The following is a 26,911-nucleotide window of genomic DNA, read 5'->3' as shown; positions in this document are numbered from 1 at the left end:
TATATCCTACTATATACTTGGGCTGGATAGGCTCTTACTGAGTATTAGCAGGGCAATTGGGCTAACAAGACACAATGAACAAAAGAGATTAAAGTCAAGCAATACAGTCAAGAGATACAGTGAACATGAGATGTATAAAGTTGCTGCTGGCATCAGGGCACACTGTTCTACACAGAAGAGTGACACAGTCAGCTAACAAGTGCTGTGATTGCATGACTGGCGGTCCAGGCTTGTTTAAAACAGCATCGTGACAAACTCGGCAGTAATGCACCACAATCTGACACCACAGCTACATCATCGGGTGACAGAAAAGGTTCAGATCCACAGCATCTTACAGGTCTGAACCTGCACATAGTCATTTCAGAGATGGATCTAACTCTTTTAAAAAATTAATCTGGATTTATAAACACTTCCAAAAGAGTATGTAAAACTAAATACAAGTAATTAGGCAAATAGGGACTAATATAAAGTCAAGAATTGAAGTTAGTAGGCACTGATGATGGCCACCTTCAACCACCACTCTCAGAGCTGCACCTCTATGTGGGTGCTTTGATTGGATTACTGACTGGTCACATCTTTCCCCGAAACCAACCCCAGAGAGGAATGATTCTCCCATACGTTTTCAATATGGTATATATGGGTAACGTGAGTATCTTCAGTACTGAACTTTAATATGCCAATGGGTAAACCAGATCTTTGGAAAAGATTGCGGCAACAGAATAAATTACTAGTCAGTGAAGGCATTTCTGGGCAGGTGAGAAAATAGACTCATGGTCCAACTCAGTTTTCTGGGCAAGTTGGGAACCTGAATACCTGATAGCATGGTCAGCAGGCCTCTAAAAGGCGAGTCTTTCACCTTCAGCAGACACTAAAGTTCAGTTCATATACAAGAGCCTAGGATGCAGATTTACAAGAATTAGGGCTGAGACTGGCATTTTCTCTCAGATTTCCAAGAGATAAAAAGCATTTGGGGACCTGAGGTGAACCCTAAAAGATGAATAATATTTTCTTAAAAAAAAAAAAAAGCTATGAGAGAAACTAAATTTTGAAAAAGTTAAAACCCTAAGCACAAAAATCACAGACTATTTTTCTACCAAATATGATTTTATCAAATATGGGCTAGAGAAATGATTCAGTGGTTAAGAGCACTAGCTGCTCTTCCAGAGGACCTGGGTTCAAACTTAAGCATCCACGTGGCAGCTCACGATCATCAGTAACTAAAGTCCCAGAGTCTCTCTGGCCTCTGAAGTCATTGCACACATGTAGTATAGACAAACATGGTAGCAAAACACCCATACACATAAATATAATAAAAAAAATCAAAAAGATTGGTAAGTATTTCTAAAACACAAGTATGTTAAAATTCAAAATGCAAATAATCCAAGAAAAAAAGTAACAAAAGATAGAACCTTAAGTACTAGGTAGGAGTCTACCCTGCCAGTTCTGTAGCTCAAGAATGGTCTAACAGAGGCAGTTTCACATGGTTTACCCTCCGAATAAGCAATGCTGAATGCAGATACACACATTCTATAGGTAGAGCCCAGAGGGTATGCTGCAATTCCACTACCACGCCAGTCTTGGAAACTCTGTTAGTGTTGCCAGTCTATGCAGTGGATCTAAGTGAAGGTAGCTCCTGGCACACCTTAAATGAGGGAAGTGGTTCAAGATTCCTCTGTAAGGAGAGTACAGGAGAATTCTGTACCCTAGGGTTTAGACAGTATGTGTCCAAGCACAGGAGGTGTAGAGTCACCCCTGCCTGTCCTTCAGGCTTTTACAACACCAAGTTAAGGAGGGCATTCCCAAAGGTATCAAAGAGAACCACCACTGGCCGGCTCAATTCTCAACACACAGCTATGTGTTATCCAAAGACAGTTCCTGAAGAACTGATGTTGCTTCTATATTAATACTCTGACTTCAGACAAGACCTTATCTTTGCAGTCTGTTTCCTCATCTCTAAAATTAGAACTCTAATATTTACAGCATTGTCTTATTATAGCAGTTGTCTTAACCAATGTCAAAAAACATAATATGATATGTAACTTATGACAAACGGTTTGAAGAACTCGTGCACCGTGGCCGTACCTTTTTCATGCACGTGGCTTTCTGAGTATTTCCCCTCCATTCTTTCTTGCAGTAGTCCATGATATCCATCTCAGGAGCCACACTTAACCTGGGTTCTGCTGAAGAATGAAAATAGCAACAATCAACAAACAAGTAATGCGCCAGAGTATGGACATAAAGGCACTCAGGGGAGTCCACCCTTCACTCCTTCCTCTAGTCTAAAATCTCCTGAATCCCAGCACTGCCCATGCCTCTAGCCACGGCCACCACATCACCTCCAGTAGCCAGAGTGATCTCTCAATGGGACCCCTTGTCACCACACCCCTCAGACAATTCTCCACACAGCAGCTAGTCAAGCCTGTGTGGAGACTTAAATCCTGAGTCAGGCAGCAGCCCTTCTGTGTGTGCTCAAGAGTGCTGCAGCAGCCTCCCAGCTCACACTCATCTTACCCACGGGTATCTATGAACACTTTTATAATCAGAATCAAGTATATGAAACATAAGAAAATACTTCCACCATCTGTAATTTTTCATATCTATTAGAGATAATACCTAACAAAAATATATTTGTATTTACCTAAAAGACTATAGTTAATAAGCCAAAAAGTACCAGAGTGCTTGCTGTTGGCTAATCCACAGACTTCTTTGATGTCTCCCAAAACTAGTACACCTCAAGTTTAAACAAATGCTACCATTTGTCTCTTCTCCCCTAAGACCCTTCGTGTGTGTGTGTGTGTACACTGAGGATTAAATCAAGAGCCTTAAGTAAGATTTTCTTGATTTAACCGACGAGGTTTGATGTATTAATGTACACACCTATTACTAGGTGCATGTTTGTTATGACAGTCTGTTACTTCAAAAGGAAAATGGGCAAATTCTTGGGTTCATCTTGGTTTTTTTAAAAAATACTGTTAAGAACATAGATATTAACAATTGTTTTAGGAGATGAATTTAGAAGTACTTCAGAACACAGCAAGCCTGCATATCTAGTACGTGAAATAAGTGTTTCATTCAATTCAACATATATTCACTGAGTTCTAACCGTGTTGAACACTGTGCCAGAGCTGGGAATGTAAGATAGTGAACACAAAGTTCCCACCCTGAATGAACTTCTTCAGGAGGAGAAAAGACCAGTGGAAGCCAGAATGACCAAGGAGCACCAAAGCCTCCCTACAGTTTTGGAAAGAAATTTGTTTTTAAAGTATATTATAAAAACTGCCTATTCAAAAAGAACAAAGAACAAAAAACCCTCACTGTTCATCATTTCTTAAAGAAAAATAATTGTTTTACAAAAGCGGGAAATAATCCCTGCACAAATAACACAGGCATATTTCTGCATGAATACATCAGGGATAGCCTAGAAGTGAGAGAGACCACAAATCACTGTTGCACAACCAACCCTCAAATAAAGACCTTTCATCTCTGAAATTCAAGAAATAATTTTTAAGAGGCTGCTCAGAATAAGGAAGTGCTCCCCCACACAGGAAGAACTGCTAATGTGCAGTCAGGACCCTTTCTGGGCCATAAGGTCTTGCCAGACAGGGGTGTGAACCTGGTGAGAACACACTACCAGCAGAGGAAAGGCTTCCAGACAGTAAGGCTCCTTCCAGCCATCCTCTTTTCTGACCCCTGGGCAGGGCTGGGGAATCCTACTATCTCAGGTCACAGGGCTGGCCCAGGGCTCTTATAAAGGCAAGACACCAAGGCAGAAGGCTAGTCCTGTCCTGATTCAGAGTCTGCATGAGCTGGGAGGCTAGGGGAAATGACATACTTGCACAGCTACAGCTACCGTAGCTGGGAGGACACCAGCAGTCCCCACAGGCTTACTAGACTAGGAGATGGAGGCACAGGATGAGGCAGCTTTGATCACAACACCCTCCTCTGACTGTAAACTATGCAGGCTCCTATTGCCGCTTCCAGGGAGAAGACTACTTCTACAGCCAAAACCAGAAAGAGAGAGAGAGAGAGAGAGAGAGAGAGAGAGAGAGAGGGGGGGGGGGGGGGAGAGGGGGAGAGAGGGAGAGAGGAAAGAAAAGAAAGAAAAAGAAAGAAAAAAGAAAAAGGAAGAAAAGAAAGAAAGAAAAGAAAAGAAACGGAAAGAAAGAAAGAAAGAAAGAAAGAAAGAAAGAAAGAAAGAAAGAAAGAAAGAAAGAAAGAAGTAAAAACCCAAAAGTGGTAAGAAGGCACTCAAGGAAGCAAGGTCTGGACCTTACGCATCACATAAGTGATGAATATAATAATCATACCTCAAAGGGTAAGAACAAAACTGGGACTCCACCAGGAAGCTGGGACTCTCGGAAGACAGACTAGGATCGGAATCTCAAAATTCTTCTGCAATGGGTCTGGTAGGAAATAACCTGGGTTTTAGGAGCAAACAGTTTCTGTCCCAACTACTGAGCATGCATGAAAGCTGCCAAGGACAAACATAAAAGGTCCAATAGATCTTTGTTTATAAAGCTGGATAGGAGGTCAAGGCCTGGAAAGCCTTTCTTTATGGAGCGATGTTAGATGAGATATCTTTTCACCAACAAAGACCAACAACTTGGTCTTGGTCTGAGCTCTGCAGTGCAGGAGGTGGTGCTGCTACAGGACACTAAGGAAGAGCAAGAGCTCAGCAGGACTGAGCTATAAGGAATGCTGTCAAACTGAAGCTGCATGTCACAAGATTCACTGAAAAGTCTCGAAGCCTGTGTGCGGAACAATGCTGGACAGAAAGGAATCACAACAGAGCCTAGAAAGTGAAAGAAAAGGAGGTTCTACAGCGTTAGTACACGATGGGCAAACACACAAGAGCATGATGCCCCAAACAGTATTCTGTGCCCTGAGCGATTTGGAGCAACACGCTGTGGAGGTTGAGCATCCTATGAAGTCCTAGGGAGGACCACTATGACACATCTCTGCCACACTGGGAAGTTGACCAGCTCTAGAGTAAGACTCAGAAAACATCAAAACCTTATGTACCCTAATCACAATAAAGCTTTTGTTAGCCGTCAGTGAAACAGAAGCCAGTTCTCAGAAACAGCAGACATGTTGACGACACAGCAGTGAGAAGATGTAACATTCACAACACTCTGGCGCTCTCCTCAGCCTCTGCAAAGGCCCGCCTGCAATGGAAGGACACACTTCACCTTAGCCAGGGAGCCAGGAGGAGCACCAAGCCCACACCAGGAGCACTCATGGGAGTGAGAAGAGCAAGTCTGGCAGAGCAGCACCCTGTGTACAGTCACAAAATGACTGGTGCTATCAGGCACATGGCCATTTTGCTGTAGTCAATCAGATTACAAGGCCTTCTTCAGACAAAGATATGTGTATAGTTAACTTCTCAAAACATCTTGCAATTGAAAATGAAAAGGGTATTCACATCCAAACGGTTGTAAGGATGTAAAGAAATAAACTGAGAGAAGGGAGAGTCAACAGATGCAGGGAAGTCTTCCCTAAATCCATGTCAGCCAAGTGGGTGATTCATATGGAAGAGACTGCATGTAGAAGAGGACCTCCTAGGAAATACAGGTCACATTTCATGAAAGCAGATATACTAATCTAACTGAATTTTCTATAAACAAAAAAAGTCTACAAACAAAACAATTCCAAACATACCTGATATCCCTCTTTCATGTATTAGCAATTCTTTCTCCTTTTCTATTTCATCTGCAGCACGGTACATGTCCTCCTCGCTGAAATCACACCAAAGTAGATATTTTCAAACTCTGTTCACTGACATTTCCCAATGTGTGATAACATATAGCTGCTATGAAATGCTCACGACACAGAAATATAACTGTTTTCACATATAGGATGCCACAGTAATAAAATATGGGTCCTAGAATGCTAGTGTCTCTACCTCAACACTCTCCTCTGCTTCAGAACCACTTCCTTTAAATGAGACCATTCATATACATCAAAGGACTCCAAGGCCAATTCAACTAAAATCGATTAGCATGCATCTTAATCAATAACGTTCCTGAAATGATTCCACCAAGTTCCAAAAGCAGAAATAGTGCTAATAATTTACACAGGAATGTCGATTTTTCTGATGTTACAAGCAATTCTGACAGCAGCAACTCTAAAAACATGAAAAGAGGGAATCAATTATAATAAGCTCCCTAAGCTAAAAACCTTCAGTGAGGCTTCTCCTGTTCCCTAACCAGAAATGCTGTTATGTTCCCACAAGTTTTAATTGCTACCACTATTCTTAAAGAATATAATCACTTCTGGTAACATACTAAATATTAGGAAGGGGAAAATTCTAGACAAATATAATGAATGGGGCTTCCACTTTGAAAATACCTCCCCTTTCCTTGAATATTTAGAGGCCTGGCTAGAGCTGCCTAGCATGTTCCAGCTTTAGGATTAATCCCAACACCTCAAAAATACTATTATCCCCAAATAACAATAAAGGGAACAGAACACAGCGATCTGCTGAAAGTGGAGACATGGATGTGAAAAACTGGGGGGGAGGCAGAGGGGCAAACAGTGCAGGCAGGGAAGCCCAAGGCTGCTGGAGGGGCAGCTAGGCAAGGCAAATAAAGAAGTAAGCCAGGAGGAAGTCGAAGGCTCAGGAACTGGAAGAAGTAAGTCCATCTGAAGGAACAGCAACACACTGAGCTTAAAAATCAGGAGATTCCACATAAGGAGCGTGCAGACCTCCAACTCCCCATATTTCCCATGACAGTGCCCCATGCACACAGCAGCCTGGGGAGAGAGGAGCTTCAAACACAACAGAATCCAGGAAGGAAGAGGTGCCAGCCTCAAAGAGAAGGAGCCAAGTGAATGAATATGGTACTTCTGATCTCGTTATCTGTGGGCATGGCCTGGCAGGCAGAGCTGGGAGACAGAACAGCAGACCAGGAGGGACAGATGAAGAAGGGTGCTAGAGAGTGGACTGCAGTGGGAATCTAACAAGAACCTTATGCAATCATCCAGTGTCTCCCAACTGTGAGAGAACAGATGTCTAAATCTGCACCGTGTAGACGTGGTGGTACAGGCTTATACTCCCAGTACTCAAGAAGGTGTGACAGATCTTGATGTCCAGACTGGAGTGTACAAAGACCTTGTCATTCATATATATGAATACTCATACACATGAGTTATATATGTGTGTGATATATATACAAATTATATACCCACCACTTCCCTCCAGCATGGATTTGATAACTGAACTCAGCCCAAAGAGCCCCAACTGCTTTGTACTTTTACACCCGAGACTACAGGTGTTCTCTCATCCCAACAGGTCTGGAATCCTGCCTCTATCCTACCACATCCTGACACATGCTGTGTGGGCCCACCCTCTACAGAGAGCAACACTTGCTATGGCAGAGGTTGGTTACCATTTACCCAGCCCTTATTACCTCTACACAGAGCAGTTACTTCACAGGACTACTGTTGAGAAAGACATACTTAAAATGAGTACTCAAAAAGGTTAGCTACTGTTAATTTTAATTTACTCACTGATATGTACTAATAAACAATTTGCCCAGTGACCATTTCTTATCCTTGTTTTCCCTAGCGTGTATGTATGTATACATATAGCAGTATGATGGTAAGAGAACAAGTATCATATGTTCCAGTGACATTTCAGGCAAAAGGCATGTCACCTACAGAGCTTGCGCCAAAGTTAAAAGCAAACAGATGCATGGGAACAACAGATCAAAGGCCAAAAATAAAATATGACCACATGTTTTCATTCTTCTCTCATAAATTTAATAACATCTTTCTGTCAAACCCCCATCAGAAAAATTCTGATTCTCTAAAACAGTCATTAAAACAAATCACTTTCTTAATATATTTAAATTCTCAGAAGCTGTCTTTGGACAACACTTCCCCAATCTTGCCGTTCGCTTTCTCAGCTTCAATGAGAAGGCTGGTAAGAGCTGTATGGTCTGCGGTTCCTCTTCCAGCTAAGTTCTAACCGCCTATCAGATATTTGCATTTCAGGCAAATTCTGTGGCCAGCCTGTATGAACATTTGTCTCCCCTCTGGTCCTCTGTTCTTAGTTTACAAAATAACCAAAATCATAATCACAACCCCAGTGCCCAGAAGAGGCAATCCAAAAGAGCATTTTACAACTACAAATTCCTAGAAGGGCCAATAGGAAAAGAAACAGCAGAACAGGAGAGGTGAGTGCAAAGGGAAGGCCAAACAGTACAGGAATGGTGGCAGTAGAAGGCAGTGTTCAGGACACAGTTCTTACAAGAGGAGCAAAGCAGAAGCTGCTGACAAGCCCACAGCATCCACAAGCTACTTCAGCAACCGGACAGTTCACCCAGATCCTTGCACCAGCATTTGCTAATTTCCTTGGCCACCAAAGGCGAGCTGTAGAAAGAACCCAAAGCTGTGCCTTGGAGAACAGGAAAATGTTAATTTTAAGGAATGGAGATCAACACAGCCAGAAAGGAAAGCATGTGACAGCCAGGATGAAATATCCCCCCACCTAAGGGTGACCAGGAAGAAACAGCACTTGCCTAGCAGGCCCCATTCTCTGGAGCTCACTCTCTAGAACAGTAAAGAATGAAATAAAATGGTTCCATTTAGACTCTGTCTTGGGGCTTTATTCCCCAACACTAGAACAAAACAAAACCATGGTCTTGATGTTTTAAGAGTCAACATATTACACTGAAAACTACAAAAGGAAATAATATTTAAAGCTGGGAATGTGAAGCAGGTAGAGATCTGTTTTTTGTTTTTTTATGGGAAGGGAAGATAACGAAACAATGCAAGGAAAAGGGATATTAAGATAAAGTCACCAATGCTGACAGCTCGAAAAGGATGGCAACCATTACTGGTAAAGACGTGTCTGTCCACTCTGGCTAAGAACAGAGGCCACAAACCCCACAGGCTCAGAAGAGCACCACAGCAAATACATCTCTCCTAGAAACACGACAGCTAGAAAATAGTAAAGAGAAAACCGGCCCAGTGTCCAGACATGCTAGTTACTTTTAAGCTGTGCAGATAATAAAATGATAATGAATCCCAACGAGAAATAACTAGTGTAGCCCCATGGCATTATCTGGAAGAATCTGTTTAAGTTCCATAAAATACTACTTACCTGTTTTCTCATGAGCTAAACTAGTTTACTCTGAGAGCAACACACCAAATTGAGTAAGCTAATAGCTAGCACCTATTACTCAGCTCAGAGGTTTCTAGATCAAGAAATTTTAAAGATGTGTATGTGTGTGTCTCCACCTTCAGAGTACTGGCATTACAGGACCGGACCATTAAATACAGCTAAGACTTGTTTGTATACCAGGCTATGGTGGCACACACCTTTAATCCCGGCACTTGGAAGGCAGAGGCAGGAGAATCTCTGTGAGTTTGAAGCCAGTCTGGTCTAGTTCCAGGACAGGCTAGTTCCAGGACAGGCTCCAAAGCTACAGAAAAACCCTGTCTTGAAAAAGCAAAGAGAAACTTGTTTGTAAATGCTCACTAGTACAGACAAAATCATATTATTTCCAAGAAAATGGCAAATTAAAGGCAGAGCTCAGTGAAGTATTTAATTTCTGATTCAAGTCATGAAAACAATTCTAATTTATATACACAGCTTACAAGACAATGTTTTTGCTTTAAAAAGATGTATTTAAAATGTTTTCTTCATAAGAAAAAAGATGTATTTATTTTGATTTTACTGTTTTATGTGAATGCGTGTTTCCCTGAATGCATGTCTGTATGCTATGTGTGTGCCTGGTACCTGAGGCCAAAAGAGGGCGCTGGGAACCTAAACCAGGTCCTATACAAGAGCAGCAAGTACTTAACTCCTAGCCATTTTTCCAACCCCCAAATAGTATCTTAGTCACTCACCAATAAGAATGTTTGACCAAGGCACCCTTAGTTATCTAAGAAAAAGAACAGAGTATGGAGTTCTGTCCAGGTCTGAACTGGAGCCCTGCAGTTCATACATAACTTGGTCTGTCCCTAGAAGACTAATGGCTCAGGCAGTATTGCTGAGACAGTCAACCAGTGTGACGCCAACATGTCTTCCTTCCCCCCCCCCACACACACACAGGAAAAGTAAAGACCACTCAACCTAGCCTTTTTCCACTGATCAGTGACTGCAGATAGGGGTAAACAACACAGCAAATGCAGGAAAGTACCAGCACCTAGGCCAAAATCCCACCCACTTCTGCAAGTGGACTTTCCATGTGACTATCAGAAGTGCATCTTCAACAGTGAGGTCTGCAGACCTCCTGGATGATTCCCGACGGAGGTTCTTCCCCGGCTGAGGAGCCGGGCTCCACTACTACCCCGCCACTACACCTCTTCTCACCTGCTCCCCGAGAAGTGAGAAGGCAGAAAACACAGAGCACAACAGTGGCTCTGGCAGTCCCTGAAAACAGCTTAATACTTGGAGGACAGGGGGTGCTCACAGACCCTTTAAGAATCCCTACTGTAGCGTGGAAACACAAGCTTGCCCCTCAGTTTCACAGGGCTTCACAGACTACTGGTACCCCTCCCCGCATTGCCCACCCACCATGAATCCCAGATTCAACTCCAGTTCCATCCTCAAACAGACTGAGCGTGCATGGGGCGGTCTGAGAATTCACTGACCACGTCTAGTGTGGTGTAACTGTCTAAGGGTATTCCACAGATGGAGCAGAAACCAAACACGAAAGGATTCGAGCCCAGGACTGGGGTGGTGAGAAGGTAGAGTGAAGGAGAACTGTAACATGAGTGGCCAGGGAGCTTGCAGAAAGGCAATTCCGTCTGGTCTTCAAAAAGGACCCCAGGTTTTCCTGTGAGCTATCCTTGAGGCTTGTTCAGCAAGCAGGGTATACATGTGGTTTATGGTCCCTCTTCCCCAGGCTTGCCCTTGTGAAATGCAGTGAGCTTACAGGACAGAAATCAGAGCAGCCTGTGCAGCCATCATACCCTTGAGTCACAGCCCAGACACATAATGCAGCTGCAGGAGATTGGCTATCATTTGGATTCATAATTAATTCCCCCTCAAATGCAGTAAAAAGTGACTCCATAGAATATCTCAAAATATATCTAGACTTGCTGTGTTCCTATTTTAAGGTGCAAATATTTTCAATGATTCTGAGTGGAAAGAAGATCTGACCCTAGAGTTCAAAACAGATTTCTAAAGCACATTTTAAACAGTATTAATCTAAATTTACACTCATCTATTAAGCTGCATTATTACATATGCATCTATTATACTGTGAACTATGTAATATTTCTATGATGAACGACCCTAAGAACACCTCAAAGAAAAATCGCCCAATTAACTATCATACAATGCTGATTCAGACAGATGGAGAGGCCAGTGGTAGGATGTTGAAATAGCAACATTTTTAAGTTACACTTAAGCCCCATTTCTGTACCTGATGAAGAGTCAAAGGAGAATGGGATAATTAAAGGCAACACAGGCAGTAAGGAGAAAGAAATTAAGCTAATAAAAGCACAAACTACCAACATGGAGGTGGTAAAGTCTGCTGTCCATATAAATTATGCCTCTGTTGCTAAGGAGGTCAGGAAGTAATGGGGGGGGAAGACACTTCTCACCCAAGCATCCAGAAACTTGGTCTTGAAATCCCCTACCTGTGTCTCCCTGGACAAACAACTGTCTGCAGAAGTGCAACTGTTTCCTCAGAGTGTCAGGTGACATAGGCTTTCAGCTTTAGGACTACTAACAGGACTATGCTGACTCCTTCCTCTGGGATTTATTCTCCAAGGTGCTCATAAGAACGACAGAAAAACTACCGAACAACTATGTGGACTTCTGGGAATGTGGTTCTGGCCCCAAACGTTCAGGGGTCATTCAAGCCATGTGAGACTGCTAAGACAAGGCTGAGTTGCTGGGCATCTAGGGAAGGGCTCAGGACAGGAGGAAGGCAGGCAGTAGGAGCAGCTGGGAACCAAGTTGGGCCCAGAGGAAGAGCAGAGGCAAGAGACATCCTCAGTCTCGTCCCTACATGGCAGTCACAGATTAGAACAAGTCACACACACCTGTATATGGAATTCAATATAAAGAAAAATAAGTGTCCCTATTTAGGAATCAGGACATTTCATGCAAAAGCCAAGATATATAAATTCATTAACTACAAAAGACCCAGCAACTATGCCCGAAGCTCAGAGAATGCTGACCCAGATAAAGAGCTAACAGCTCTCCAAGTCCCAAAGCTAACTGCCAATGTCACTAAGTCTTCAATTGCCAGCCTAGCTCAGGGAGAAAGTTAAGGCCTCCTACCCTAAATCTTTCTGCAGTCACCATTAACTCATTACACGAATAATTACCACCACACTTGGGTGCTCAGTAAATAAAAGCGATCAATGCCCACCCTAGTGCACCGCGCAAATGAGCTATTATATAACATCTTCATTAACAAGGCTTCAAAAGACACTTAGATTAAAAGAACTCTGGGGGGTCCATTTAGATACACCTTACGACTTAAATTTTGGGTCGATAAGAAAACTTGTTGGGGGCAAGAGAGATGGCTCAGGGGTTCGGTTCCCAGAACTCACCTGGTGACTCACAACCATCTGTAACTCCAGTCCCTGGGGTTCAACACCCACCTCTAACCTCCTCAGGCACCAGGCACTTAACGCTGTACACTGACATGCAGGCAAAACACTCTTACACATAAAATCAATCGAAAAGAAAAATTTTTTAAAAACGAAAAGAAAATCAGTCAAACTGGTTGGCTGAGCTTTTAATTTTCTAAGTCCAGATGCATATGCAACCGTGCCACGAACTCTGAAGTGCAGACACCTCCAGCTCACTCAAAATGCAAACGCTCTGACTTAGGCCAGTAAGTCAGCACTGATTTTTGTGTGGATTTAAAAGCGATGGGTGGAGGGGACGCCCTGCCAGGCTCGGACGGGGTAAAGCGGAGAAGGTCAGCCTGTGGGCAAAGTCTGTCCAACAGGTATGACCCTCTTCGAGTGGCAACGGGTCTTCCCGGGGAGAAGACGTCGCGAGGCGGTTCTGGGGCTGTGACAGGGGCGACCTCACTTCCTCAGAGCTAGGCTGGAGGAAAGGGCTCCGGGGAATGAGTCGCTCATTAACGAAGACTCCCTTCGGAGCTCTTCCCCGAATTCCTGGAGCTTTCCCTCACTGTAGGGATGGACAGCTGTCACAGCGGGAGTGGGGCGGCCCGGGTGACCCGGCTGTGACAGCCTCGGCACCCCGACTCCGTCCAGCTCGCCTCCTGCCCACGGCAGCCCCGCGCCCTCGCCCGCCCCGCTCACTCACTGCTCGGCCGGGCACCGCATCGCGGCCCGGGGCTGCGCGCCGATTGTCACCTTCCCGCCCTCCCGCGCCGCGGCCCCCGCTTCGCGGGCCGGCGTCTCCGCGCAGCTCGCCCCGGGCCACGCTCCGGGCTGAGGCATGGTTTCCCGACTCATGGGCGGCCACACCGGGCCCTGCGGTCCGGCCGACTGGAGCCGTGGCTGCGCTGCCCGGCGCCTCGCGAGGTCCGCACGGCGCTTCCGGGAGCGTCACTGGGCCCGCCCCCGCGACCTTTGACCCGCGGCAAGAGGGCGTGGCAGGAGGCGAGGCTTCAGGATGACGGGTACGCCTGCGCAGAAGGACCGGAGCCGCAGAGCGCCTGACGCCCACTGCGCATGTTCAGGTCCTGCTGGCTGAAGCAGCGCCTCACCCCGGGGTTCCCAGGCGGGAGTCGTGGGTGTGGGACGCTTGGCAGGACCCCGGCGGGGCGGTGTGGAGAGATGGAAGGCCCTGGTGGTAGTGAAGGGTCTCAGGGAGTTAGACGTCCCCGTAAAACTCCCGTTGGCATTGGTTCCTGAGTGACAGACAATGCAGCCTCCGAGCCCGCGCGGCCTTAGGAGCGGCTGGGGGGATCACAGTGCAGTAAGCGCTGCCCTGTCTTGAATATAGTTTCGTACGGTAGTTTTTACTTAAGAATAAAAGCAAAAGTCTGATGTTAGCAAGCTTCCAGGAGCTGACATGAAACTTGTGTCGTCCCCGAGACAGTGGAGGCGCAGACGCCACGGTGAGCAGGTGAGCGAGCAGGCTTAGCTCCAGCCTCAAGCTGGAGGAGTACATGGCGGGGACTATTGGGAAGCATGCAAGAGGTTCAGGGGCAGAACAGGTAGGTAGCGGTGGGTCTTCTGGAACGTCAAATCATAAAGAGCCAAGTCCCACTGATAAGCTTGAACTTGGTCTTCGTTGAGTGCTTTTGGTGAGGTCACTTTGGAAAATCCCTTTTGCCTGCAGTTAAACATTAAAGGATGGGGCTAAACTGATGTCCGGGGATCGGGGAACACATCCCCCGGACATCCTATAAGGATGTTAAACATCCTACAAGGCCGATTAAAACTTCCCTGAATATGGAGAGCTAGAATGTTACAGGTTAGGAGCAAGCTTTTTGGGCAATCCTCAGTTCTCCTTAATAGCCATTTATTGCCAGCCTCTATGTTGAGGCAACTTCATTGTGGCTACTGGGTAAATATTTATGGAATGTACAGGCTATTAACTTTTATCAACCCAAGAGTGGAGAATATAATCAGATAGCCCCTGAGATCTATAACAAGCATTTCTACCGTCTATTTGATTTTCCAAATTATTTTTAAAAATACCTCTACCTTACTATTTTATCCATTCTGTTATCAAAAAACAGCAACAACGACAAAAACAAATAATGAAACTGTTATACTGGAACGTATTTGAGATAACTGTAGGGTAAAAAGGCCAGCCAAAGAAATCCACCCTGACTCTGAAACCACAGCCAGTGAAAGAAACTCACCCTGGTTCTGAAACCACAGCCAGGGAAAGAAACACTTTATTCCTGAACCCAGACCCAAAGAAATGCACCCTGATCCTGAAACCAGTGCCAAAGAAACACACACTTTGTCCCTAGAATCAGAGTCACCGAAAGAAATATGTCCTGGCCCCAAAACTAGAGCCAAAAAGCTTAGAAAAGCCAGTGAAAGCAGTTTGGCTCTGAAATCATATCTCTGCCCCTGACCAACTAAACTAACCAATCCCTGATTGTCTCCCTAGGAAAACTCTGCCCCTAAGAAGTCCTGTATAAGCCCTGTGCAGGTCCAGTTTGCCACTGCTCTTCTACCTTGGTAGAGGCAGCCACTCTCCTGGATTTTTCCCTCCCAATAAATCTCTTGAGCTGGGGAAGCCTTAATAGTCAGTCGTTACAACTTCCCTTAGAAGTCAGAAGCCCAGCAAAGCAGGATTGTAGCTTGTAACACTTTCACTGGGGTACCCTTCCCCTGGCCTGCAGCGAGTTCTTACAACCTGGAGTGTCAGAGCAGAGTTGTAACAACTTAGCTCAAAGCTCGGGAAGCCCTCTCCTGCCAGAGCAGAACTGTTACATTGGGGAAATGTTCCCGAGGGCAGGGCTGTAAACTGCTATGCTTACTGTGGCCTGTGCTATTCCCTGGCTCCCAACTGCCAGAGCACTCTTCCATCCGAGCTCTAACACTGAATATCCCCTGACTCCCGACTGCCAGGATCCCTCTCCGTCTGAGCTGTGACACTTACAGTAACCCATGTCTGCATTCCTGGACCGTGGTGCCTCATATTGATTTGGCTCCAGAATAAACTGTCGCTTACTCTTTCGGGTAGAAACTCTTTGTATAGACAAGTGGGAGATAAACTTAGGGAGGTAGGGACATCAGAGAGTAAACTACAGAAAGAATGTCTTTTGAGACAACTCTGAGGTGTTCTTTTGTTCTTGAAAAGGTAAGAAACACGCATGCTAGAAATTCAACGCATAAAAGGATAAGCAAATAGGTTGTGGATTTTAAGGATGTGTGCTTGTAGTGGGTTAAACAGTATGTCACCACCCCAGTTCATGTCCACCTGGAACTTCACAGCGTGACTACCAGGAAAGAATCTTTGTATAGGAATTAGGTAAAGTGATATCGTGCTGGATTAGGACGTTCCATAAAGTTAATGGTGAGAGGAGAGGTTACACAGATGGATAAACAGCAGAAGGAATAAGGCCGTGTGAGGAAGAAGGTAGAGTCTAGAGAGATGCAGCTAGAAGTCACCAGAGCTAAGAAAAAATAAAAAGGATTATTCAAAGGCTCTTCAGAAAAGGCTTGGCACTACGAGCAATCTCATCTTACACGTCTAGCTTCCAGAAGTTCAAAGGCAGGCTCCTGTTTATACCATCTGGTTTATTGTACTTCGTTATTTAAAATCCCAGGAAATTAATGCAAGGCTCAAGACGGAAATATTTTAAGTTCTACCATGCTAAATATGCTTCTAAAGGAGCTTAACAGGTGTGGTGGCTTGAAAGAAAATGGTTTCCAAAGGGAGTGACACTATTAGGTGTGACTTTGTGGCCTTGTTGAAGGCAGTGTGTCACCGTGGAGGCGGACTTTGAGGTCTCATGTACTCAAGCCACTCTGAGTGAGAAAGACCACTTCCTGTTGCCTGTGAGTCAAGATGGAGGACTCTGCTCTTTCTCCAGCACCATGTCTGCTTTCATGTTGTCTTGCTTCCCTGCCATGATAATGAATTAAACCTCTGAAACTGTAAGCAAGTTACCACAATTAAATGTTTTCCTTTATAAGAGTTGCTGTGGTCATGGTGTCTCTTCACAGCAGTAGAAACCCTAACTAAGACAACAGATGAAGATCCTGGATTTAGTATTTTATTTAAAGGTTAAAAAAAAAATACCTTCATGGTATGTTTATATACAGATCTTTTTCTGTTAGATTAAACTTGGAAAATAATTATGGGGTGGGTTTGGGAATCCTCTGTGAGGAGGAGGCAAGTGAAACGCCATTGCTCACGTCATCTCTACCCACACTGAAGGAGGTGGAAGTGAGAGAACTACGTGGATATCTTATATATACCATAGAAAGCACCCAAAGGCTTAGCGAAGACACGAGCAATCTCGGAAGTTCTGGCCAGGCAATAAGTAAATCTGAAACAATACCATTCTTGCAGGGATTGCAAAGGTTAGTGCCCTGTCAGACTTAAGTTTGTGTCAGTGATCATACAGACCATTTACATACTGGCATCTAGAGAACACAAGTGGATCCTGGACAATGGCATTGAAGTCTCAAACTCAATTATATGGTAGGTCCACTTATATTTCTATCAATAATTTACTAACTATGGATCTAGAAAATGATTTGTTTCTTCTATGCATGTTGAAAAGAAAACCCAGCTCTCCCCTTCCTGTTCCCTTGGCATGCGCACATGTGTCTCTCTGACCGTCCCCCTCTCCCCCTCTCCCTCAATAAGTGTTTTATGGCTCTGACCTTCCCTCCACCATCTCTGCCCTCTTCCCCTTCCTGTTCCCTTGGCGTTCGCATGTGTGTCTGTCTGTCTCTCCTCTCTCCCTCTCCCCTCCTCAATAAATGCTTTATGGCAAAAAAAAAAAAAAAAAGGGTTTTTACTTTCAAACGGCAAGACTAGAAATAAGCTTTACTGCCCCAATGAAACTAAATTAACTCCTGGGCTGTCATAATTTAGTCCATAGCAGTCTCCATGTTCACTTTTCCCTCCCATAGAATCTCATACTTATCCATTACATTGAGGAAATATGCAGGACGCCGTGAAATGGGAAGAAAATGAGGGATATCCTTGAGTTCAACAGATGCTGTTTCATCTCAAGCATTCATCACGGGGGTGGGGGGTGTTAAAGTCCTGGAAAACCAACAGCCACCAAGCCAATACTTTCCAGAAAACCCAAAGAATGGATTTCACAGGCAATTTAAGGGCAAGGATCAGAACTGTGTTTTGTTTAAATATAAGAGAGCAATACAAAGGAAGCAAGCAGCACTCTTTATAGCAGTGAGGTCTTTGTTAGTCAGGCTTTACAGGGCTGAGGTGCGGGAAGATGTGCTCATTAGGACAACTGGCCTCATGAATTATCCATGTGCTTCTCCTTTCTGGTGGGTGGACTAGACTTTGGGGCACACCTTCAGGATCAATAGCTTCCAGGCAGCTCAGCTGCTTGGGTTGCTATGTGTCTTGGTTTTATTCCCCGTTGCTGTGATAAAATACCCTGCCAAAAGAAACTTGGGGGGGGGTTATTTGGGTGCAAAAACTGAGTTACAGTTCATCATTGCAGGATGGTCAATGCAGCAGGAACCAAAGCAGCTAGTTCCATCCAGCTAAGATGGACAAACGTGTACTTCTCTGTGCTCAGCTCTTTCTTCGGTCTTATATAGTTAGTCCATAACCCAAAGTCAGCGGATGGTGCTGCCCACATTTAGGCTGTTTCTTTCTCCATGCTCTAGCCTAAGAGACAGTTCCCGCCATGCATTTACAGGCCCACCCGACCTAGACAGCCCCTCAACTGAGACCCTTTTCCTGGCGATTCTAGGTTGTGTCAGCTTAACAAAATGAACAATGACATTAGATAAAAGGATTAAAAAGTTAAAAAGCCAGAACAAGCCAAGACCCCCAAACATTTTTGACATACCTGGCCTCCAGCCTGGACAGAGCTACTGAAAGAATAGTCCCAGCTTCTGGTCAAGACTGAGCTGCTTGCCAAGAACGAGAAGCAGAGATGCCCATTTCCAGGTCCCGTCTTTAAACTGCCTGACCAATCTCTTCCTCCTGTTTTGGTCAGTAACAGTCACTCTGTATCTGTCGGGAAGGCTCCAATGTCTGCAGCGCCCAACGCCTGTCTGAGCTCTATGCGCTACCATACAGTTCGCGAGCTTAGGGCAAGCGGGCTGGAGATTGAAACACACAAACACACACAAAGACAGAGAGACAGGGACACAGACCTCTAGTCACTGGTAAGAAGCCCCCTCTTCAATAGCACCCTGGAGGCTTATATACCCAACAGTCAGGTGGGCCAACAGGTGAAAACCTTATCCTCTGATCCTCAAGGCAAGGCAACACGTGCTCGTGAAGCAGAGCTGGTAAACAACTTTGGCACAGCTTTCAGTAACTCAAATCAGAAGGAAAGTAAAGATCTCTAGCAGGGAAGAGCAGCTGGAGGCCAGGACTCCAAATGGTCCCAACAAATGTCATGGTTGTGGAACATCTCCCCCAAATCCTATTTCAGTGAAATTTTAGGATGTCAGGAAGTCATCCTCTAAGATAAAAGGTAAATTGCTATATCTGGCCCTTCCTACAGAAAGTGAGACATGGGGTAGCAGGCTCTGTGCCCAGGGGGAGAAGAGCCATCTCATCCGCAGGTCCAGACTAGTAAGCAAGTCACCATGCCACCCAGGCCATATGAGCCTGCAAATCCAGTTGTGCTTGACGTGGCACTGGCAGATTTAGAGGCCGTTTCACCCTTGGCAGGCACAGAGAGGTGAATCACAATACAAACTCAGCACTTGGAATCGAGCCCTGCTTTCTCTGTGGAAAACTACTCTGTTTTTAGTTTGATGCTGGTTATTGGTAAGAACTGAACACTTAGATGCCACTTTACTATGTGGTCTGAACTCAGTGACGAATCGTGTTGCCAGTAACTAATGTCACTGTGATCTGACTGCACTTCTGTGGTGTTCTTCCTCAAGCCCACAGTCCCAGAATAAAGGGCGAAGGGAGCATTCAGAGAGCTATTAGACGAAGAGCACCTGTAAAATATCTGACTAGCTGGAGAGTAGCTCAATGGTAAGAACACCTGCTGTTCTTGCAGAAGCCCTGGGTTTGCTTCCCCGTACTCACCACGCTGTCTCACAAGTGTTACCTGTGACTCTAATTCCAAAAGATCTAAAGCCTTCTTCCGACCTCCTCGGGCACCGCATCACATGATAGACTTACAAACATGCAGACAATCAGTCATAACATAAAAGTAAGATAAATGAATCTTAAAACAGAATTCTCTTGAACTGTCAAGATCTTCAAAAGGGAACAATTTGAGAAACTATTATGTCCAGAAGTAGTGTAAGGGCACAGCAACTAAATATGCAATGTTATCCCTATAACACAAAAAGACTTTTTAGTTATACAAGGGAAGTCCAAATAAACAATGATGTTTTCGGTAAATACTGGTTCATTAATGATAGCAAGCATACCATGCTAGCACGAACATCTTAGTGAGGACAAACTGGATGGGAAGTATATGATAACTATATGAACTATATTTCTGTAAATAAAAGTGCTCTAAAAGCTCTTGTACAGTTAAAATCTTTTATTTATTGTGTGTGCATATGTAGTATGTACAGGGACACACATGCATGCGAAAATAAAAGGACAACTTAGTGGAGTCCGTTCTCTCAACTTTCATGTGGATCTCTCAGGACCAAACTCAGGTCTCCAGGCTTCTGTGGCAGGAGTCTTTGTTAACTACGGAGCCATCTTGTTGGCCCAAATCTGTTGTATTTTCAAAAATCAAACTCAAATCACCATGTCATAAAATGTGAAAACCAAAACTTTCCAAAATAGTGAATCATATCCACCTGCATTGTCCTTGTGTACCTCATTTAAATTTCTTATTTATTTTTGATTGTTTTGAGACAGGGCTTTTTGGAGCCCCATCCGGGCCCAAATTCATGGTGTGGATCAAGGGTGCCCTGGAACTGAATGTCCTGCCTCCATCTCCCAAGTGCTAGAACTGCAGGTGTTTGCCAAGACACTCAGGTCAGAACTTAAATGTCAGTTGTTTCAACTGTATATGTCTCCTTCTAAAGTTTCTCTGTGTGTTTTGCACTGCTACTCAAACATTCTTTAGCATGACTGTTGAGGACTATGTAGCATGACTGACGTTATAGAACATAGTTGTGGTGTGTTTGACTAAAATGTCAAAAACTAATTTTTTAGAGTTCACTATAAGGAGAAAGACCAGGGCCAGCAAGGTGACTCAGCAGGTGAGGGCACTTACCACCAAACGACTGGCCTGATTCTACCCCTCGGGCCCATGGGATGAAAGGAGACAGCAACTCCCACAATTGGTCCTCTGATCTCCGTGTATGCTCCCACATGCATATTTTCACACACGTATAATAAGTGTAATTTTAAAGTATTTTAAAATTGCATAAATTGTGATAACAACTAGCCTACTCTTGCCAAAGCGAATAAGTAACGATATAAAAATACTGTGATCTTAAGTAAACGTCTATAACACCACTGTGAGAGATGACCCCAATTTCAGTATTCCCTTCGAATTGCATTAACTGTTAAGTAATGCAATTGTGCTTGACAGCTGATACTTGCAATTGCCATCAATTAATGCAGCTGCTTGTTGGGGGTGCTTAGAATAGCTAGTGTGTAAAAGATCTTAAGTTCTTTTTCATTGAGTTTCCCAACCCTTAGTTAAACTTACTGCTCACAAAGACTACGGCTGGGCTATTACACTGTTCTCATGGTTGGCTTTCGATTCTCTTTAACTAACTTGGTGAAAGTTGGATACATAACCCCCCTCATACCTTTTCAACATCATAAACTCTTACAGCAAAGTTCAAGCTCTGTGTAGTCTATGGACTTCCCCTAACCCACAGCAATGAAAAAATAGATCTAAAGTGTATTCTGTACATCGGTGTCTAAGCTTTGAGCAGAAAGGTACTTTTTAGTTTATTCTTGTTTCACAGGTTGAGGTACAATAATCCTCAGCCCCAACAGGAAGCACTGTTGGTTTCAGTCAGAAATCAACCACTGCAGGAATACCCACTCGTTAAGTTGAAAGAGCCCCTCCGTCTTTAGTACTGTAAAATGTTCCTATAAAAAATATTTAAAAAGAAACAGGACCAGATGACCAAACAAAAACCTTTGTCTTTGCATTGCTGAGGCTGAAATAAATCATACAGGAAAAAAAGTGAGAAGAAATTGTCAAATTATTTAAAAAAAAAAAAAAACCATCTTGCAATAATACTGGTTCACCTGGAAACCCCAAAACTTCCCCAAGAGTCTTCACTGGGAGAAGTATGGGTCATGATGAAGTTTGTTTTATTGTGAAAATGAAACTTTCATCCATAAAGAGAAGAGAGAGAATGATAATTATAATCCACGCTCTTGGGGTTCTAGAAACATTAAACCAGTCTCCTTAAACAGGATTTTGTCCTAGAAATTATCCAGGTAGAAGATGATCTTGATTTATGTGCCATGGACTGCACAATTCATATGCTAAAGTCCTGACCCTTGATGTGACTGCCGACGCAGACTGTGAGGTGGTGGTGGTGGTGACGGAGTGCGGCTGAGGTTAGAAGGTATGGGACTGCAGGGAGGTGATGAAGTGTGGCTGAGGTTAGAAGGTATGGGAGTATAGGGGCTCTAACACGGCAAGGCTGATGCTATTATAAGAGACAAAGATACCAGAGCTTGCTCTGTCAAGGGAGGACACAGCAAAGTGGCAGCCACTTGAAAGCCAAGAAGAAAGTCCCTACCAGAAACTGTCAACTTGGTCACAGTTCCAGGCCACAGAACTGAAGGCTGTTACAGCAACTCAAGCCAGTTAAAATTGTATCATGATGTAGTTCCTTGCACTTACCTCTTAAGGCAAGATGCATGTTTCCTGTGGCTAGGAAGGTCATGATTCATACCGTGCAGTACAACTCTGAAGAAGCTAGAGGTGCGAATCATAGACATTTCCTAAGAAAACACGGGTCAGGAGATTTGTGTTGCTTACAGGAACCTTAACCTCAAGAGGCTTTGGATTAGGTCATATGAACCAATTCCACCACCTACTATTCCAACATCTTTACTGATGGTAAGGTGTCAACCTTAGCTCTTAAAAAATTATACCAAGCTATTTCTGACAAAGTAACACAAGCATTGTGGGTGGATCCTACACTAATTTTTTCCCATGAATTTACTCCCTTCTTGGTCCAGAATGATATCTGATTGAGTTTTTTTTTTTCCCCAAAAGAAAAGTGTAGGCCCATATTTCTACATGGTATGGTGGCCAGAATCTCAGGCCATAGTTTGCACCTGCCACACAGGAGGTGGTCACCTTCCTAACAGAGGGTCAGGATGTTGTTCTGCTCCTTCCTTGTAATTTGGAGGATGCCTGAAAAGAGATGTTAATGCAGTAAACGTGACAGAGTTGGCATACAGAGCAGGAAGACGTTACAGAGCAGACATAGGTAGGTGTGAACGTGACCACAACCATTCACTTGGTTACCTAGGAAACAGTATGCCCATGAATTTCCCCCTCAGTTTATGTTTATGGTATAAAAGCTGATTGGAGAATAAACGGGAGGAATTTTCAGCATGTGCACCCAGGATTTCATGAGGGATCACTGAGACTCACTCTCCCTCCCTATAAAGCCATGTGAGTTGTGTCTTTATTCCCATGCCTCCCCTCTGGTCCGGAGAAATAATTTAGGGTCTGGGCTAGCACAGGACCCCAACAGAAGACTATATAGTTGTATCTCATAGCATTATTTTCAAAGTCACTGACAGCTAGAATCTAACAGGCACAAAATCATAGCCTTCAGACTTGGGTTTTTCTGCTCTTAGATGTGGGTATTTTGGTGTTTACATGAACTATTTTGACTAATATGTATAGACAGAAACTGTACTTCCATTTCCTGGCCGCCTAGACCCAAATACTCACACAGAAACTATATTAATAACACTGTTTGGCCAATGGCTCAGGTATATTTCTAGCTAGCTCTCACATCTTAAATTAACCCATTTCTATTAATCTGTGTATTTCCTCAAGGCTGTGGCTTACAGGTAAGGTTCTGGCATCTTTCACCTTTGGCAGCTACATGGTGTCTCCTTGACTCCACCTACTCTTTTTCTATATCTCTGTTAGAATTTCCTACCTGGCTGTACTCTGTCCTGCCATAGGTCAGTGCAGCTTCTTTATTAACCAATGGTAATAAAACATATTCACTTCATGCAAAGGGAAATCCCACGTCCAATATGTCTATTAAATGTACTTTAGAATGGGACAGTAAAGATAATGTGTAGCAGAGATAGAACTGTGTGACTTGGGTGAGCAATTTAACCTATCAGCTTCCAATTTTCAGCCTTTAATTTTACTCACACATGGCTTGCTCTTGAGATTTTCTGTGGAACAAACCACGATGGAAAGTAAGAGACACTGAGGGCATCTTAATCACCTGGTGGCAGACCCATGACCAGGCTGTGTGTCTTCCTAGCACTCTCCATGGACTGAAGATTGATAGTACATGGTTACCTTATGACACTTCCCAGAAGTGGGCATGAGTGATTCTAAAACTGAACTTCTTTGCAAGGATGGCTGCTGATTCCTTGCTTTCAACAAATTCGAAGATTCTAAAATTGTTAAAATAGTATGATGATAGATTCCTATGATATTGTGTGGAAATAAGGTGTGTGTGTGTTGTGTGTGTGTGTGTGTGTGTGCATCCCTGTGTGTATCTACAGAAGCCAGAGGTTGAAATCAAAAGTCTTCCTTTAACATTGCTCACCTTAGCTTTTGAAGCCAGGACTTTTCACTGAACCCAGGGCTCACTAATTGGCTTGTGTGGTGGTTTGAATGATAATGCCCCCACCCCCATAGGCGCAGATATTTGAATGCTTGGTCCCCAGAGGCTCAATTGTTTGGGAAGGATTAGGAGGTGAGCCTTTATTGGAGGAAGTGTGTCACTGGGGGTGGGCTTTGAGCTTTCAAAAGCCATTCAGTTCCTAGTTAGCTCTCTCTGCCTCGTCACAAATCAGGATGTAAGTTCTCAGCTACTGCTCCAGCATTATTCCTGCCTGCTGGATGCTGCCCACCGCAGTGGCCATGAACTCTAACCTTTGAACTATGAGCCTCAATTAAACCCCTCCTTTTATACATTGCCTTTATCATGGTATTGTGTCGTGGTAATAGAAAAGTAACTAACACAGCTAGACTGGCTAGCCAGTGAGTCCCTGGGACCCTCCTGTCTCTGCCTCCCAGAACTGGGATTGCGGGTACACAGCACAATGCTTGGTCACAACCTGCCTGTATGTCTGTCCCAAATCTGTGTCTGATGCCATCTGGAAGCCAGAAGGGAACATTGCATTCCCTGGAACTGGGCTTACAAATGGTCTTGGGCCTCCATGTTGGCTCTAGGAATCAACCTGTTCTCTGAGAAAGCAGCCAGCCAGTGATCTTCTCTAGCCCTGCCTAGTTTTTTTTTTTATCTGGATGCTGAAGCTCTGAACCTAGGTCTTCATGATTGTGCAGTTAGCACTTTACCCAATAAACCATCTTCCTGCCCCCAACTGTTGTATTTTTGGGGTGGAATTTGGACATTCAAAGAACTGATTTTGTTAAAAGAAGCCTCCATATGCAACTGTTTGTGAATTTCTTAGTACTTATGTCTCTCAATCTCTCAAATAGGGATAGAGTTGTAATTAAACCCCATCTGTTTCTAACAATAACAACCATTCGTCAACAATTTTTCAGAAAAATATATTCAATAAAAGTTATTATGTATATATAACAATTTTCAAAATTTGCAATGTATTGTTTTGGTTAAATTTTCACTAATTGTTATAATAAGTAAAACTTTTAAGTAATTTTAATTAATAAAAGATTCCCAAACAAAAATACCAATATTTATTTATAATGCCATGTAAATTACATGTCTTAAAATTAAGATCTAAGGATATCTGTAGAATTTTTAGTAGACAAGCAATGATTATACTTATGATAGCCTAGGGTCAGAAGTAAATCTATAGTCTTACTCGTTTGTGAATGACCAGACATTTACAAAGTTCATTCTGTATATCAGAAACTACGGACAACCCAGTCTGTATACACATGGTGTGAACACGAGTCTCTCGCCTATGGTTGTGTGTTGCAAAGGTATTATTACATTATGGATCCACTGCTTTATCAGCATGTAATTGGGTATATATTCTCTTAAAGAGAATAAGAGACAGCTTATTCTGAGTTAAATATGAGTGACCATGTCCTGAAAACTAAAATTCGTGGGCCCCAAATTACATGTTACAACATGTAAGTGGTTACATCAACTCTTACAATAGAAACAAAAAAGGTAGGGCATAGGGAGATATCTCAGTTGGAATATGTTTGACATGTAAGTGAGAGGTTCAGTCCCCAGAGCCCATGGAAAAAGACAGGCATGTAGGTGCATGCTTGTTGTTCCTGTAACAGTGTTTGGGTGGCAGAGCCTGTAGGTGGATCCCTACAGTCTTGGAGTATTTGAAATAATTTATTTTAATTGTAGGTTTTCTTCTGGGCAGATTGATTTTATCACCATAGCCTCATGCGGAGTGTCTACTTATAAATATAGTGAAGCCTGAGCTCAATGACCAAGTTATTATAACTGCTATTGTGACTAATTATTTGATGTCTTCCTGTTATTTTGGTAGTACACCAAATTCGAAATTTTTAGGTAAATGCATATTCGCATTACAAAAAAGTCAGTTAACAATACACTGTCATTTTAAATTCCTTCCTAATGAAAATTTCCTTTCCTACCTACCAGTTATTAATGATAGACTAGGCTTGTAGTACCAGGATTCTATAGATTTTGTGAGCATAACAAAATTTTATTTCTTATTTTAAAATCACAAAGGGAAATAATCTCATAGGGATATTTTGTAATATTGCCTGCCTATTCACTGGTAAAATATGCCCATTCTCTGTATGAATGAGAAGTGTCCCAGCCACTTGAACACTTGGTCCCCAGGTCGTGGTATTCTTGGGGGAGGTTTAGGTGGAGCAGCCTTGCTGGGACCTGGGGCAAGTCTATCGGTAAAAGCAGGTTTTAGATTAAAGGCCTCCTGCCACTTCCAGTTCCTTCTCTCTGCTTTCTGCCTGTTGTTGACAATGGGAGCTTCCTGCCCTTACTCCTAAGCCTGTTGCTTCCTTCCAGTCAGAACTATAAACCAAAACAGACTTGATCACCGTGCTTTCTCTCAGCAACCAGAAGTAAACCAACATATGTGATATTTTCCAGGCCCAGGTAACTGTACCATGGGCCACTTTTGTACCTCCTCTTCCTCTCCATGTCTCCCGGCATCTACTGTGTGCTTAGATTCCTCCTCCTCTTTCTCTCCCCAGACATCCCGACTATACTTCCTGCCTAG

The 26,911-nt window shown here is 43.6% G+C and overlaps 1 protein-coding gene and 1 long non-coding RNA gene across 6 annotated transcripts in view; one reads left to right on the top strand and one right to left on the bottom strand.

Annotated features, from left to right (window-relative positions):
* Positions 1 to 18,438, bottom strand: part of Otulin (OTU deubiquitinase with linear linkage specificity) — a 31,827-nt gene extending 13,389 nt beyond the window's left edge. Inside the window, exons 1-3 of one of the 5 annotated variants that reach the window (XM_057789673.1) lie at positions 13,250 to 13,486; positions 5,659 to 5,735; positions 2,083 to 2,180 (exon numbers count right to left, since the gene is read on the bottom strand). In XM_057789673.1, coding sequence (XP_057645656.1) covers positions 2,083 to 2,180; positions 5,659 to 5,735; positions 13,250 to 13,401 — 327 coding nt within the window. In that variant the 5' untranslated portion in view covers positions 13,402 to 13,486. Of the gene's footprint in view, positions 1 to 2,082; positions 2,181 to 5,658; positions 5,736 to 13,249; positions 13,487 to 18,419 lie in introns of those variants that run through there. The other 4 variants (XM_057789674.1, XM_057789677.1, XM_057789675.1 and 1 more) reach the window with 4 other exon arrangements.
* LOC130887310 (uncharacterized) overlaps positions 13,681 to 26,911 on the top strand; it is a 49,522-nt gene continuing 36,291 nt past the window's right edge. The window contains exons 1-2 of the long non-coding RNA XR_009058361.1: positions 13,681 to 14,017; positions 20,420 to 20,539. This is a non-coding gene — a long non-coding RNA (uncharacterized LOC130887310). The remainder of the gene's footprint in view (positions 14,018 to 20,419; positions 20,540 to 26,911) is intronic.

Source organism: Chionomys nivalis, chromosome 15 (assembly GCF_950005125.1).
Source record: "Chionomys nivalis chromosome 15, mChiNiv1.1, whole genome shotgun sequence".
Classification (NCBI taxonomy): Eukaryota; Metazoa; Chordata; class Mammalia; order Rodentia; family Cricetidae; genus Chionomys; species Chionomys nivalis.
Note: the sequence above shows the minus strand (reverse complement) of the source record. Positions and strands in the feature narration are given on the sequence as shown.